The following is a 13393-nucleotide window of genomic DNA, read 5'->3' as shown; positions in this document are numbered from 1 at the left end:
GTGGGCATGACAGTGTAAAAAACCAATTAGGGAAAGGTAGTTATATGTAAAATAGATGAAGGGTGAGGATCAATCAGAGGAAAGCATGGCAAATGGGAAGAGAGGTTCTCAATCCAGTCTGTGGATTTGTAGCCTGGCTTTCAGCCTTCAAACTATCTTTGGCTTGAAGGTGGGGTTTCACCAGGAAGCTGCCCCTATTTGCCTAGGCATTTGACTGCCTCCTGCTGCTATCAATAGAAAAGAATTACAAAAACTGTTCAGATTTTTATTGAAAGTGTGCATATATGTGATTAATACAAAGAATCACAATTGTGCTCATACCATTTTTGTTGTTTATCTGTCATAACTGAACAAAAAGTTTACTTTAAAACAGAAATCCCTCAAATTAAACACCTATATGCACACTTTGAACAAACACTTTGACTGCAAATGTATAAGATATATATAATTTTTTTTTTGAGGTAGAGTCTCACTCCATCACCCAGGCTAGAGTGCAGTGGCACGAACTCAGCTCACTGCAACCTTTGCCTCTGGGGTTCAAGCAATCTCCTGCCTCAGCCTCCTGAGTAGCTGTGACTACAGGCATGCACCACCATACCAGGCTAATTTCTGTATTTTTAGTAGCGACAGGTTTCACCATGTGGGTCAGGCTGGTCTCAAACTTCTGATCTCAGGTGATCCATTTGCCTCGGCCTTCCAAAGTGCTGGGATTACAGGTGTGAGCCACTGTGCCTGGCCATAAGATTTTTAATGTGACAACAAGTTTCTTCTTTGTTATCTAAGTTAAGTAGGATTGATAACAATGCTACTCATGGGTAATAATGTATATCTAAAATTCTTTTGTTTGAGTACCAGTCATCGTAGGGAAACTGGTGAAGAAAGGTTTTTTAAGGCAAGTTAAAAGTTTAGGGTATTCCTTTTCATTTACTACTTTAGGGTATTCCATTCATCTTTTATTCAAAATGATGTAAGTGATGCTATATTTCCAAAATTCATCTTCAGTTCTTCATCTCTAGCCAATTCTTATAATTATAAAGTTATAAATGTAAATTACCTGTGAAACAATGGATTCTGTACATTATACACTTTGGGTTATGGTAAGCAAACTAACCTTGAATTGGCACTTGTTGTAAATCAGATCGACCACACACCAGTACCATGCAGCTGTCACTCATAGGACTCACCATTTGAATTTGACTACACCCAAACTGGTCCCTACCCTGTTTAGTAAGACAAATCCATTGATTTTGAGCTCAGTTAGCACAGACTTTTCAAATGGTGACAAATGGTTTTAATGCTTACTCTCAATTTCTGTATCTACCTCATTAAAGACCAAGTTTGGGAACTGGCAGCCCCCTGACCACCCTCTGAGTAGCACTGTCTAGAGTTCCTCATTTCTAAATCAAGCTATTAGTTCTTTCAATTGTCCAACCCAGGAGGTTGTGGTTCTTAGATCCTTGGCCATTTTGATTACTATTCTCTAGAAATGTACCCCTTAAAATGTGGGACGCTTAGAAAGAACCCATTGTTCCTGATATATGTGACCAGTGCAGAATGCAGTGGGCATTGACCTTTTGAGTCTTGGGATCTATGCTCTGGTCATGCATCCTAAGGTTGGTGTCTTTGTTCAGTAGCCATATTACATGGTTAAGTCACATTAAGCTTACATCTGCCAGAACTCTCAAGTCTATTAATAACAGGAAAGGCTGTTGAACTATGTTCGTTTTATCCTGCACATCCTGTAGTTGATTTTATCCTGCACATCCTGTAGTTGAAGTTACAGCCATTATATTTTACTTTTATGAAATTTTATCTTATTAACGGTCATCCTTCACTTCTATTAAGCTCTACACACTTCTCAATATTGCTATTCTCTAACAACAATAACTAGTTTCATCTACCACTTTAGGGTTTATATGGTGTTTTCACATATAGTCCCATTTGGTTCTGTTGATAAATCATGCTAGACATGGGTTATTAGTGTTTCCATTTTCTAACTCAGAAAACTGAGTCTCAAAGAACCCTTAGCAAATAGCCTAATACCATCTTTACAGTTTAAAAACATGAGTTCCGGCCCATTCAAGTTACTCTTAAAATGATCATAACCTTGAGACATGCTTCCTTCAGTTATTTACAGTCTTTTAGTCACACACTTTAGAGGAGTTACTCAACCAGTTACTAACAAAACTCTCTGTAGCAAGCTTGTCCAACCCATGGCTCATGGGCTATATGTGGCCCAGGACAGCTTTGGATGTGCCCCAACACAAATTCATAAACTTTCTTAAAACATTATGTGTTTTTTTGGCCATTTTTTAAAGCTCATCAGCTATCATTAGTGTTAGTGTGTTTTATGTGTGGCCCAAGACAATTCTTCTTCTTCCAATATGGGCCAAGGAAGCCAAAAGATTGGACTCCCCTGTGTATCATCTAGCTAGTGAGCCATATTGTCCACAACATGGGAACCTATTTTCAGTTGTCTTACTGAAATTCTGATGTTCCATGTCCCTAGTACATCCATGGTTTCTTTTTTTCTTTTTTTTTTTTTGAAACAGAGTCTCGCTCTGTCACCCAGTCTGTAGTGCAGTGGCGCGATCTCGGCTCACTGCAAGCTCCGCCTCCCAGGTTCACACCATTCTCCTGCCTCTGAGACAGGAGAATAAAGTTAGTTTGATGTATCCTTTTCTTTACAAACACATCTGACTCCTAGAGATTTCCATTTTGCATTTCTAAATAATCACAAACTATTCATTGTTAACCTCAAAAAAATTATCAAACAAATGAAATCTGATAATCTCTTTTAAACAATCAGTACACTTCCATAAATACCACTGGAGAGTCTGAAATGTGCCTGATGCTCTGCTGGGTCCCAGGTGCGTAAAAAAACCTTAAACTCTACTGCAATGTGTTTTTCATACTGCAGATCATGGCCCCTTGGTAGGTTGTCAAGTGAATTTGGTGGATCACAAACAACATTTAAAAAAATAAAATAGACTAAACTACACTAAAAAGTGTCAGAATACAAACAAACAAGGATAATTACTTAAGCATAACTTTTTTCTTTTTTTGCTTTAGTATAGTCTGTATAGGTGCCCTGAGTTGTGATGGAAAATATATTTTTTGTTGCATGTCACTATCAAATAGTTTGAAATATCCATCATTAGTAGAAGAAACAGACACGACCATTTCAATACCCTTTGGGACATACCATGGTCATTGTAGGCACAGGGTGCCGAAGAAGAATGGTCGTTGTTTTTCTTTGTTGCATTTTGTTTTCTATTGCTTTGGTTTTTGTTTGCTTGCTTTGGTTCAAACAACCTAAATACTGCAAAATTCCTCTGAGCTGTTTTCCTTTTTTCCCAGGAGTTTGCCACTTTTTCACATGCCTTAGTTGGGCTGTAAATATCTTCCTGTTGGCCAAAGTGAGTATAATAAGCTCTTAGAGACCAGCAGACAGGGCCAGGCTTTCCCTTCCCAGGCCACAGTGCCCAGCTTGGCATGTATTCTTAACCTAAATAAAGGAGTCCCTATCCAACTAGTATGTGGTGTGCTGGCATCATAACCAGGTTTGAAAGAGGTAGTTGGGGCCAACACTAAATATTGTAGTTTCTGTTTTAAAATATCCATATTTTTTTAAAGTCATATCCTTTTTTTGTCTTCTCAAAAACTATCTGCTAAAAGGGCTTTTTCACAGTCCTTATTTAATATCAACTTCTCACTAGCTTCCTAAAATGCAATACAAAAATCCAATAAGTTCAATGTTCAGCCTATCATGGCACCTTGTGTATAAATGACCCTCATATGTCAGTTTTTATTATATCAATCACAGGAAAAGAGGGAGTAGAAAGTACTAGTAGGAAAGTATATTTTGAGTCACCGTGCTGGAGTCTTGCCCTTTTTCCACTTGTACAATTACAACTTTCTAAACTATTTCATCAGAGCTTTATACAACTGTTTTAAAACTCAAAGCTCATTTTTCACTGTGATCTCAAGCTGTAGGATTCTTTTTTGTTTCTTTTTGTTTCCTTTTTTTAAGAGACAGGGTCTTGATATGTTGCCCAGGCTGGACTCAAACTCCTGGACTCAAAAGACCTTCCACCTCAGACTCCCAAGTAGCAGAGATTACAGGCGTGAGCCACTGTATTAGTCCATTTTTCATGCTGCTGATAAAGACATACCTGAGACTGGGTTATTTATAAGTAAAAAGAGGTTTAATGGACTCACAGTTTCATGTAGGCAGGCCTCACAATCATGGTGGAAGGCAAAAGGTACATCTTACATGGTGGCAGACAAGAGAGAGTGAGAGCCAAGCAAAAGGGGTTTCCCCTTATAAAACCATCAGCTCTCATGAGACTTATTCACTACCACAAGAACAGTATGGGGGAACCACCCCCACAATTCAATTATCTCCTGCCGGGTCCCTCCCATAACACATCAACACATGGGAATTATGGGAGCTACAATTCAAGATTAGATTTTGGTGGGAACACAACCAAACCATATCAGCCACAGCGCCTGACTTCTAAGCCATAGAATTCTTTTCTGTACCTTGGCTTTGTACTTGCTTTCACTTTAAACTTGAATGTTCAAGTTTGTCATTTAGTCAAACCTACACAGAAACTAGATTTTGAAGGAATAAACAAGAATAGGAGGATCCCCACAATGATTAATTGTGCATCTGCTTAGGTTTCCTTAAAAACAATACACTGCAAGGTTAAAGGGAGTTAAAGTGGACGCTAGATACATAAAAAGATTGGTAGGCAATTGAACAAACATTGAAAGATACAAATAAGCAAATACCTCTCAGTGAGGGATTGCTGAATGCCCTACCTTCTTTATTCCCTTCAGCAAACCTATGAGGCAAGACCCGCTTCAATCTTATAAGTGGCAGAAACTTACTTTAGAGAGGGTAAGTAGACTGTGGACAGTCACCTAGCTCTTAACTGGTATCACTGACACTTGGAACCAGGTCTTAAAACTGAACACCCAAGTAGAGTAAAATAAATTTAATTCAATTCACAAAAAATAAGCAATTATTATGTCCTTGGCATTGGACAGGCTATACATATGAATAAATATGTTTATATGAATAATGAAACAGAGAAACACAGGTCCTGCTCTTTTTTATTTTTTTGAGATAGGGTCTCACTTTGTTGCTGTGGCTGGGGTGCAGTGGTGCCATCACGGCTCACTGCAGCAGGCCCGGCTCTTAGGCCCGGCTCTTGATGACTTTACCTGTAACAACTGAGAGTGGAGCCTCTCAAGCAGAAGGCTTCTAAGTTAAAAAAAAAAAAAAAAAAAAAAATCATATGATTCAATTTGGACTACACTGTGGAAAGCTATTTAGATGGGGAAGATGCTGGAGACAGGGTTTCTCCCACATTTTTACTGTAACAGATCCAGAGAGAGGTGGCAAGGCCTACACTAAGAGAATGAGAGTGAAATTACGAATGAGGGAACAGATTTGAAAATCAGTTCAGAATTAGGTCTTGGTGATGTGCTTGGTGAGGATGAAGCAGGATCCGATGATTCAGTTTATTTCAGAAGGAAATGATATGCTCTAGGTCAAGGTCTGTACTGGGCCCAAGACTATGCAAAGCTAAACAGGCCATCTCTGGCCTCAGGGAATGCAGATGCTCCTCTCTCAGGGGCTGCAAATTCAGGCAGAAACCAGACACCTAGAGTCAATGTGTGAGGCGCAGAGTGTAAGACAGTGCCAAGCCGCGGGGACCCACTGCAGCCACACAGAGGTGTGCATCCTGCTAACGGCATTCTGACTCGGAGTTGATTCCACAGAAAAAGACGCTCATGCAGAGTAGCCGGATTGGGTCACAAATAGCAATCTCCACAATGGCTCCCTCATCTCTACTTAAAGAAATTCAGTGGTTCATTTTGCTGTTACCTTATCCAGGAAATACACGATAAGAATAAAGTGCAGGTGACTAAAATAAGGAGTGTTAGCTTTGAGATATACTGAAGTTGAGATTCAGAAGAGGCAAGCTGGAAATATGGTCCCCGGGGCTCAGTGAAGAGGTTTCTGGAAAGAAGTAAGTGCCTTTTATGGCAGAGTTGAGTTCCTTTGTGAAAAAGAAGACTGCAGGTGCTTTATATTTAGACCGTCTAGTCTGATGTAATTATACCCTCTTTATAATCAGTCAGGGAAAACTTCTTAGAGAGGAAGGAAGGAAGCATTCAAAACCTCTTTGAAAATGGGAAGGAAGAAAGCTTGGCAAGTTGAGAAGAATCCTCTGGCCACTGGGAGGAAGGGTATGTACAAGACTGTGCAAGTGGTGGAAGGACAGCTTAGAGGTGCCCAAGAAGCTCACACCTGTGCATGGGAGGACAGAGGGGAGGGAGGTGGAGGACCGCACAGGGCTGCCCTCAGTGCACCCAGAGTTCCTGCCTCAGCCAGGCTGTCTGCTAATGAGCATTTTCCTTGGTGTTCTGCAGGGTGACGACTCCGATGAGGAAGATCTTTGTATCAGCAACAAATGGACTTTCCAAAGAACCAGTCGCAGGTGGTCTCGTGTGGACGACCTCTACACGCTGCTCCCTCGAGGAGACAGAAATGGGTCACCGGGAGGCACGGGGATGAGGAACACGACCAGCAGTGAGAGCGTCCTCACAGACCTGAGCGAGCCTGAGGTCTGCTCCATTCACAGCGAAAGCAGCGGAGGCAGCGACAGCCGCAGCCAGCCGGGCCAGTGCTGTACAGACAACCCGGTCATGCTGGATGCCCCACTCGTCAGCAGCAGCTTCCCACAGCCCCCCAGAGATGTCCTCAACCACCCCCTCCACCCCAAGAATGAGAAGCCCACGAGGGCTAGGGCCAAATCATTTTTGAAACGCATGGAAACACTCCGAGGGAAGGGAGCCCACGGGAGGCATAAGGGGTCAGGGCGGACAGGTGGTCTGGTGATCAGCGGGCCCATGTTGCAGCAGGAGCCAGAGTCCTTTAAGGCCATGCAGTGCATTCAAATACCAAATGGAGATCTCCAGAATTCGCCGCCACCTGCCTGCAGAAAAGGGCTCCCATGCTCTGGCAAGTCGAGTGGCGAGAGCAGCCCATCGGAGCACAGCAGCAGCGGGGTGAGCACACCCTGCCTGAAGGAACGCAAGTGCCATGAGGCCAACAAGCGCGGGGGCATGTACTTGGAGGACCTGGATGTGCTGGCGGGGACAGCACTGCCGGATGCAGGGGACCAAAGCCGTATGCATGAGTTTCACTCCCAAGAGAATTTGGTTGTGCATATTCCCAAGGATCACAAACCAGGAACGTTCCCCAAGGCACTTTCTATTGAAAGCCTCTCTCCCACAGATAGTAGCAATGGGGTTAACTGGAGGACCGGTAGCATCTCCCTGGGCAGAGAGCAGGTCCCTGGTGCCACGGAGCCCCGGCTCATGGAGTCCTGCCACAGAGCCAGCCGAGTCAGTATCTATGACAATGTCCCTGGCTCCCATCTATATGCCAGCACAGGAGATCTTTTGGACTTGGAGAAAGATGACCTTTTCCCTCACTTGGATGACATTCTGCAGCATGTCAATGGGCTCCAGGAGGTAGTCGATGACTGGTCCAAAGATGTCTTGCCTGAACTGCAAACTCATGATACGTTGGTTGGGGAACCTGGCTTATCCCCCTTTCCGTCTCCTAATCAGATCACCTTAGATTTTGAAGGTAACTCTGTCTCAGAAGGTCGGACGACACCCAGTGATGTGGAAAGAGATGTAACATCTCTTAATGAATCTGAGCCTCCTGGGGTCAGAGACAGGAGGGATTCTGGTGTAGGGGCCTCTCTGACCAGGCCAAATAGGTAGGTGGCATGCATTTGTGAAATGATTTTTCATCCATTTTCATAGTAATTGTGCTCTGTTTATTTCTTTAACAAACATATACAGAGTACTTACTAAATGCCTGACTGTGTTCTAAGTGATATATGTGATTAGGAATTATTTGAACAGAAGTATGACTTCTGTATAAGTATCATGGTGATTGAATCCATGTTAACTCATATTTATTTGTGCTTATCCTTTATTTTGATCTTAGTTTTATCCAAAAATATTTTGAGCTTCTTATGTGCAAAGCATTATACCAGGCACCATATGCAGGGAATCCTGGATAACCAAGACCCAGTTCCTAGGCACCGACTCTTCCCCTGACCTTCCTGTGATGCATTCATCAAAATGTCTCTTCCCCAAATTTTACACTTTTTTTGCTCCTATAAGAAATTTCTGAGGTCTGAGATGTGTACTCTGCAAGTTTGTTTTTGCTTTAAAGTGCCAATTACAAAGTACATAAAAGCTGACCTACAAAGACCGTTTCAGAAGCACCACAGAAAAATGGCCCTGGGAGGCCCAAACTGGCAGAAACAATACCACTGTGTGTGCTGCTGGGTTTCTGGTTGAGGCAAGGGTGTGTCTTGGGGCTCAGTGATGTGTCACCTCTGTACCTCTCATCTTCAGGCTCTATCTCAATACTGAGCAAGAGTTAGAGTGTAGACACATGGAAGACAATGAGAAAATTTTCTGCAGCCCTAGACATTCGACAGCTCTCTCTCTCTCTCTGTTTCTTGCTCCCTGTCTGTATCTCTCTCTTTTTCTCTCTTTGTCTATCGCTCTACCTCTGTCTGTCCTCTGTCTATATTGCTCTATCTCTGTCTTCCCTCTCTCTGTCTCTCTGTCTCTTGCTCTCTCTCTGTCTATATCTTTCTATCTCTGTCTGCCTCTCCATCCTCTGCCTCTGTATCTCTCTATCTTTCTGTCTCATCTCTCCATCTCTCCATCTATGTCTGTCTCTCTCTTTTCTATCTCTCCGTCTGCTCTCTCTGCTTCTATCTATATCTCCCTGTCTCCGTCTCTTTCCTCTCTTTCTGTTTCTCTCTCTCTTTCTGTTTCTCTCTCTCTTTCACACACACACACACTCACTCACACACACACTGTCTCAGCTGCTCTCAACACTTTGGGAACAAATTTGGAATAAACAAACATAATATTTCCTCTATCACTTATTTAAACCCCCTAGTAAAACGGGTAATAAGACTTTTTCCAGATTTATCTGACTTGGAAAAATCATGTCCTGTGTTTGTTCTGCACACTTGTGTCTTCTGTTCCATTTGCTTTGCGATTTTCTTTGCTCGGATGCTATCTTGATTAGCTGCATGTGAATTGGTGATGTCCCATGTTTCCCGCTACCAAGTCCACTTTGTGACTGGCTTCTCTGATGGTCTCTCTGGTAAAGGCGACTCCGATGGAACAGTTTCCAGCTGTCGCACCAGCCCCGGCCGGCCCCAGCATCGCCCCACATCAGCAGCCAGACGGCCACCCAGCTGAGCCTGCTCCAGCGCTTCTCGCTGCTTCGCCTCACGGCCATCATGGAGAAGCACTCCATGTCCAACAAGCACGGCTGGACATGGTACGTAGCACATTCACCTAGGAGGAGATCCTTGGCTCTAGAGCTAAGTATGTGATTGCAAAAGCTCCCATGTTTACTTTGTGATTTCTGAAGAACCCATTCATTGCCTTCACTGATGATCTCCTGGACATAAGGCATGAGCTCTGCCGTAGCCTCAATGTGGCGGACCCTACAGGAAACATTGCTTTATTTGTAGCTCTCAGTTGGTTTCCAGGGAAGGCAGTCAGCCTCCAAGAAAGGAAAAAAGACAAGTAAAGGGTGATTAATTGTGAACAGAGGAAATAAAAATAAACTTGCCATAAAATAATCCTGGCAGTTTGCACAGAAACAGCTGTCACTTGTACCTTCTGGCCTGATGCAAAGCTTACCACTTAGAGCATTGATTCATTCAAAGAGCGTTTAATTCTTCAAATACATTTCTGCTTTTATTTCCTTGGCAAATAAAAACAAGAATATGCAGTAAACCTTGTAATAAGGAATTGACAGAAGCATATGTTAGAACTTGAATGTGGACCTATTATAGATGATTTGGTGGATTTGAAAAAATACAAAATGTGTCAGTAATTCTTCTATGTTTTATATTATGCATATTAAAAAAATCAATGGCGCTTTTATAAAATATTTTAGAAGGTTATAAATTCATGGTCAAATCAATATATGCTTGTGTATTAAAATGTCCTTTGAAAACTACAACTGGCTCTAGAAAAGTAAGGATAGAGCCAAGAAATATTGTTCTTCTTTTCTCCCTTCCTTTTCCTCCAACCCCAGCCAGATTTCTTCTTCCTCTTGTAATTTTTAAATTTGTTTTGTTTTGTTGGGGACTTTTAAGAGTTCAGCACTTGAGAAATAAGTCTACCACAATTAAATTGGAAAGTTGTCCACTTGACCTGAAAACAGAGCTACAAATACATTCTGGTAACATGACTCATGCTGTTTAGTAGCTAGAGATAGCAAGCAGGCAAGGGCCGCACAGAGCACAGCCGTGTCCTGTGATTAATGCAGAGAGAATGTTGAATTCACCCCGCATCTGTTGGGTATTCCAACAAAAGCTTGGCTTCCCTCATGCTTGCTTCCAGAGCCTCTCCCCACAGTGTGCCCCAGGAGGCTTGCATGACCTGGTTTCTGTAAATTCTAGGTCAGTTCCAAAGTTCATGAAGAGGATGAAAGTTCCCGACTACAAAGACAAGGCTGTCTTTGGCGTTCCTCTCATAGTCCACGTCCAAAGAACGGGACAGCCCCTGCCTCAAAGTATTCAGCAAGCACTGAGATATCTACGCAGCAACTGCCTCGATCAGGTAGGGTTGTAACCCCCCCGCTGCTGCCCCACCATCCCCAGCCATGGGATTGGATTGATGGGATGTCAGACTGAGTCAGATCTGCTCAATATCAGGCAAGACATGCCTCACCAAAAATAAAAGGCATTGTGACCTTTATGTGGCAATATTTAATTTGAACAAGACACGTCCTATTTGAGGATGTTTCCTCATTGGCAACTTAAATGATGACCTGGAGTGATTGGGGAAAGTTGACATTAATAGTTTGTTCCTGTGATGTCTAATTTGCAATCCCTAAAAACTAGAGTTAAGCTATGTACTGCATTTCCTTTGTAACTATTATTTCAGTGCCACCATTGATTTCATACTGTTCTTTTATCCCTATTATTTTTGAAAAAGAATTAGGTTTTTCATGCCTCCTTTTATTAATGCTTTTTTTTTTTCCTTTGAAGCAGCATCATGACCAGGAAAACTTAAACCAAAGACAGATTTATTTACATCTTTTAAAAATGTGCAAGTCAAATATGAACAAAAGTATCAGCTAAGTCAAATATCCCCTCATTTTATAGAGTTGATTCAACGCTGAAGCTAAACAAAATATTCAGAGATTTTCTGCCTCCGAGACTTTCGGGGCCCACCATAATGGTAGACTGTGATTAAATCCAGAGTGCTGTCCGTCCTGTAGTTTACAAAACAAAGGCTTTGCTCCTCCAAATTAACACCCATTAGCTTCTTAGACATTCTGTCCAAAATAAAAGTTGTGTTCTTAATTGATAAATTGCAACCCTGAATAGTGGGTATATTTCCAGGCAGCTATTCTGTAATAGTTTCTGTTCATCATACTTTTTGATGCCATGCAGAGAATCTGTACCAACCTAAGATTATTTGTACTTTTTATTGATTTACCTGGTCCTTGGGCTCAGTGGGCAGGAATGAGCTGGCTAGTGATGCCTGTGGAGACCCCAATACTGAGACCACACTTAGAATCAGGCTGGTCTCTTGGTGAACCAGAAATCAATTGTCAGTGCAGAAAAATAGAAGTAACTTCTTTATTTGAAGTTGTCTTTGACTGAACTGAATGCGTGTTCCTCTTTGTCCCTCCTCACTTTTAAATTAGAGAATCTGCACATAACATTTTTCCATATTTGGATGTCATCGTGGAGGGTGGGATGGCTGCTGTCATTGTTGTGATGATGGCTGTTTAGTTTTGAGAAATAGTCTTAATAGCTTGACTCTTATTCCCCAGAAATAAGGGTGACAGACTACTTTTCTAGGGTTCTCTTCTTTGACAGATGCCCCAACATGAACTGACTTGTGAATCACATCCCAATAGAGTCAGCCAATGAATCTCGTTACTTAAGCATACATTTTAATTTTTTTTTAATCTTAGAGGTTTTACGAAGAATACACATTACTCAAAGTTAATGTCCTAAAGGTGTTTTACTGAGAAAAGTTTTTAGAGAGGTGGGATCTAGTGAATATTTGGGGAAGCCCACTCTAGTCTCTATTCCAATGCTAAAAGTATAGCAACCATGTCATTTGGCATAGAACTTTGTGGCCTCAATTGTGTGTTTGTTGTTGGCTTGTGAGTACAGACCCAAGATTGTATTTTGTTAAGACACATGTTTTTCCAAGCATCTCAGTTTCTGTAAGGATACGTATCATACTCACCTCCCACTTCGTGCTCTTAGAGACTTTGGCTTTGCCCTTTACCAAGCACAGAGAATATTTTGCTCCAAGAGCATGGCCAGCTAATGCTTATCAGCAAAAGCTCCATTAAGAGAAAACAGTGTTCAGGAATGCCTAAAAGAAGTGCAACCTCTCTATGTCACTAGTTCAATAAAAATAACCTCTCTTGACCGCCTGGCATGTTTCAAGGAATTGTATTATGTGTTCTGCATTAATTGCCTCATTTAATCCCACATCCACCCTGGAATGATGTTATCCCCGGTTCACTATGGTGGAGCCAACACTTGCTTGCAAATCTAACTCCAGAGTCCAAGCTCCTAACCACTGCACTCTGCGGCTACTTATTATAATGGCTTTTCCCCCATGAGCTTTGGGGTGCTGCCATCTCTAGCATTGAGGAGTGGCCCTATACAACTCATTGATGAATTAATTCAGTGTCAAGATTTTGTAGTCGATGTTGGTCGTTAAGTCATGTAATGTGCTTTCTGTGAGAAGGGGAGAAAAAATTTTTTTCTCTGGCTGCAGCATCTGAAAGCATTGTGTTTCTTTTGGATAACCGGCCTGTTTTTTAATACTATGGACACCAAACTCATTCATTTGGGTGTGTTTTCATCACTGTATTGGCTGCTAGAAAGCCTGGAGCCAAATATGTGTTCTGTCTGTAGTAGTAAATCTATGTAATTTTTTGGCATTAATTTTATGCATCAACCTTATTCCTTGTTTCATCCACTCTTTTCTGTCTTTATTTTCCTTTTGCTGTAATTTTCTTATCTTTTATCTTTAATTGAATTGTATCTGATTATATTTTATAGATTACTGTAAGTCCCCTTAAATTCTTTCTTGAACAAGAGTGGGTATAAATAAATGAAATGTAATTCCACTATTCCATTCAGTGCTGAGTCTTTAGTGTAGGCTATAAACCATTCCTGCCCCCAGTAGCTTCTGAATAATGTGTAGTGCCAATATCATTGCTGTTAGTGGGGCCAGTCTCTCTTTAGAAGCAAAAGTCTTATCAGTAGAGAGA

The 13393-nt window shown here is 41.7% G+C and overlaps 1 protein-coding gene across 8 annotated transcripts in view; it reads left to right on the top strand.

Moving 5' to 3' along the window:
* The window catches only part of STARD13 (StAR related lipid transfer domain containing 13), a 249314-nt gene that overhangs the window by 216424 nt on the left and 19497 nt on the right, over positions 1 to 13393 (top strand). For 7 of the 8 annotated variants that reach the window (XM_024230840.3, XM_024230841.3, XM_024230839.3 and 4 more), the window contains exons 5-7: positions 6448 to 7808; positions 9233 to 9406; positions 10542 to 10701. In XM_024230840.3, coding sequence (XP_024086608.3) covers positions 6448 to 7808; positions 9233 to 9406; positions 10542 to 10701 — 1695 coding nt within the window. Of the gene's footprint in view, positions 1 to 6174; positions 6265 to 6447; positions 7809 to 9232; positions 9407 to 10541; positions 10702 to 13393 lie in introns of those variants that run through there. The other variant, XM_024230843.3, reaches the window with a different exon arrangement.

This window comes from Pongo abelii, chromosome 14 (assembly GCF_028885655.2).
Source record: "Pongo abelii isolate AG06213 chromosome 14, NHGRI_mPonAbe1-v2.0_pri, whole genome shotgun sequence".
NCBI lineage: Eukaryota > Metazoa > Chordata > Mammalia > Primates > Hominidae > Pongo > Pongo abelii.
Note: the sequence above shows the minus strand (reverse complement) of the source record. Positions and strands in the feature narration are given on the sequence as shown.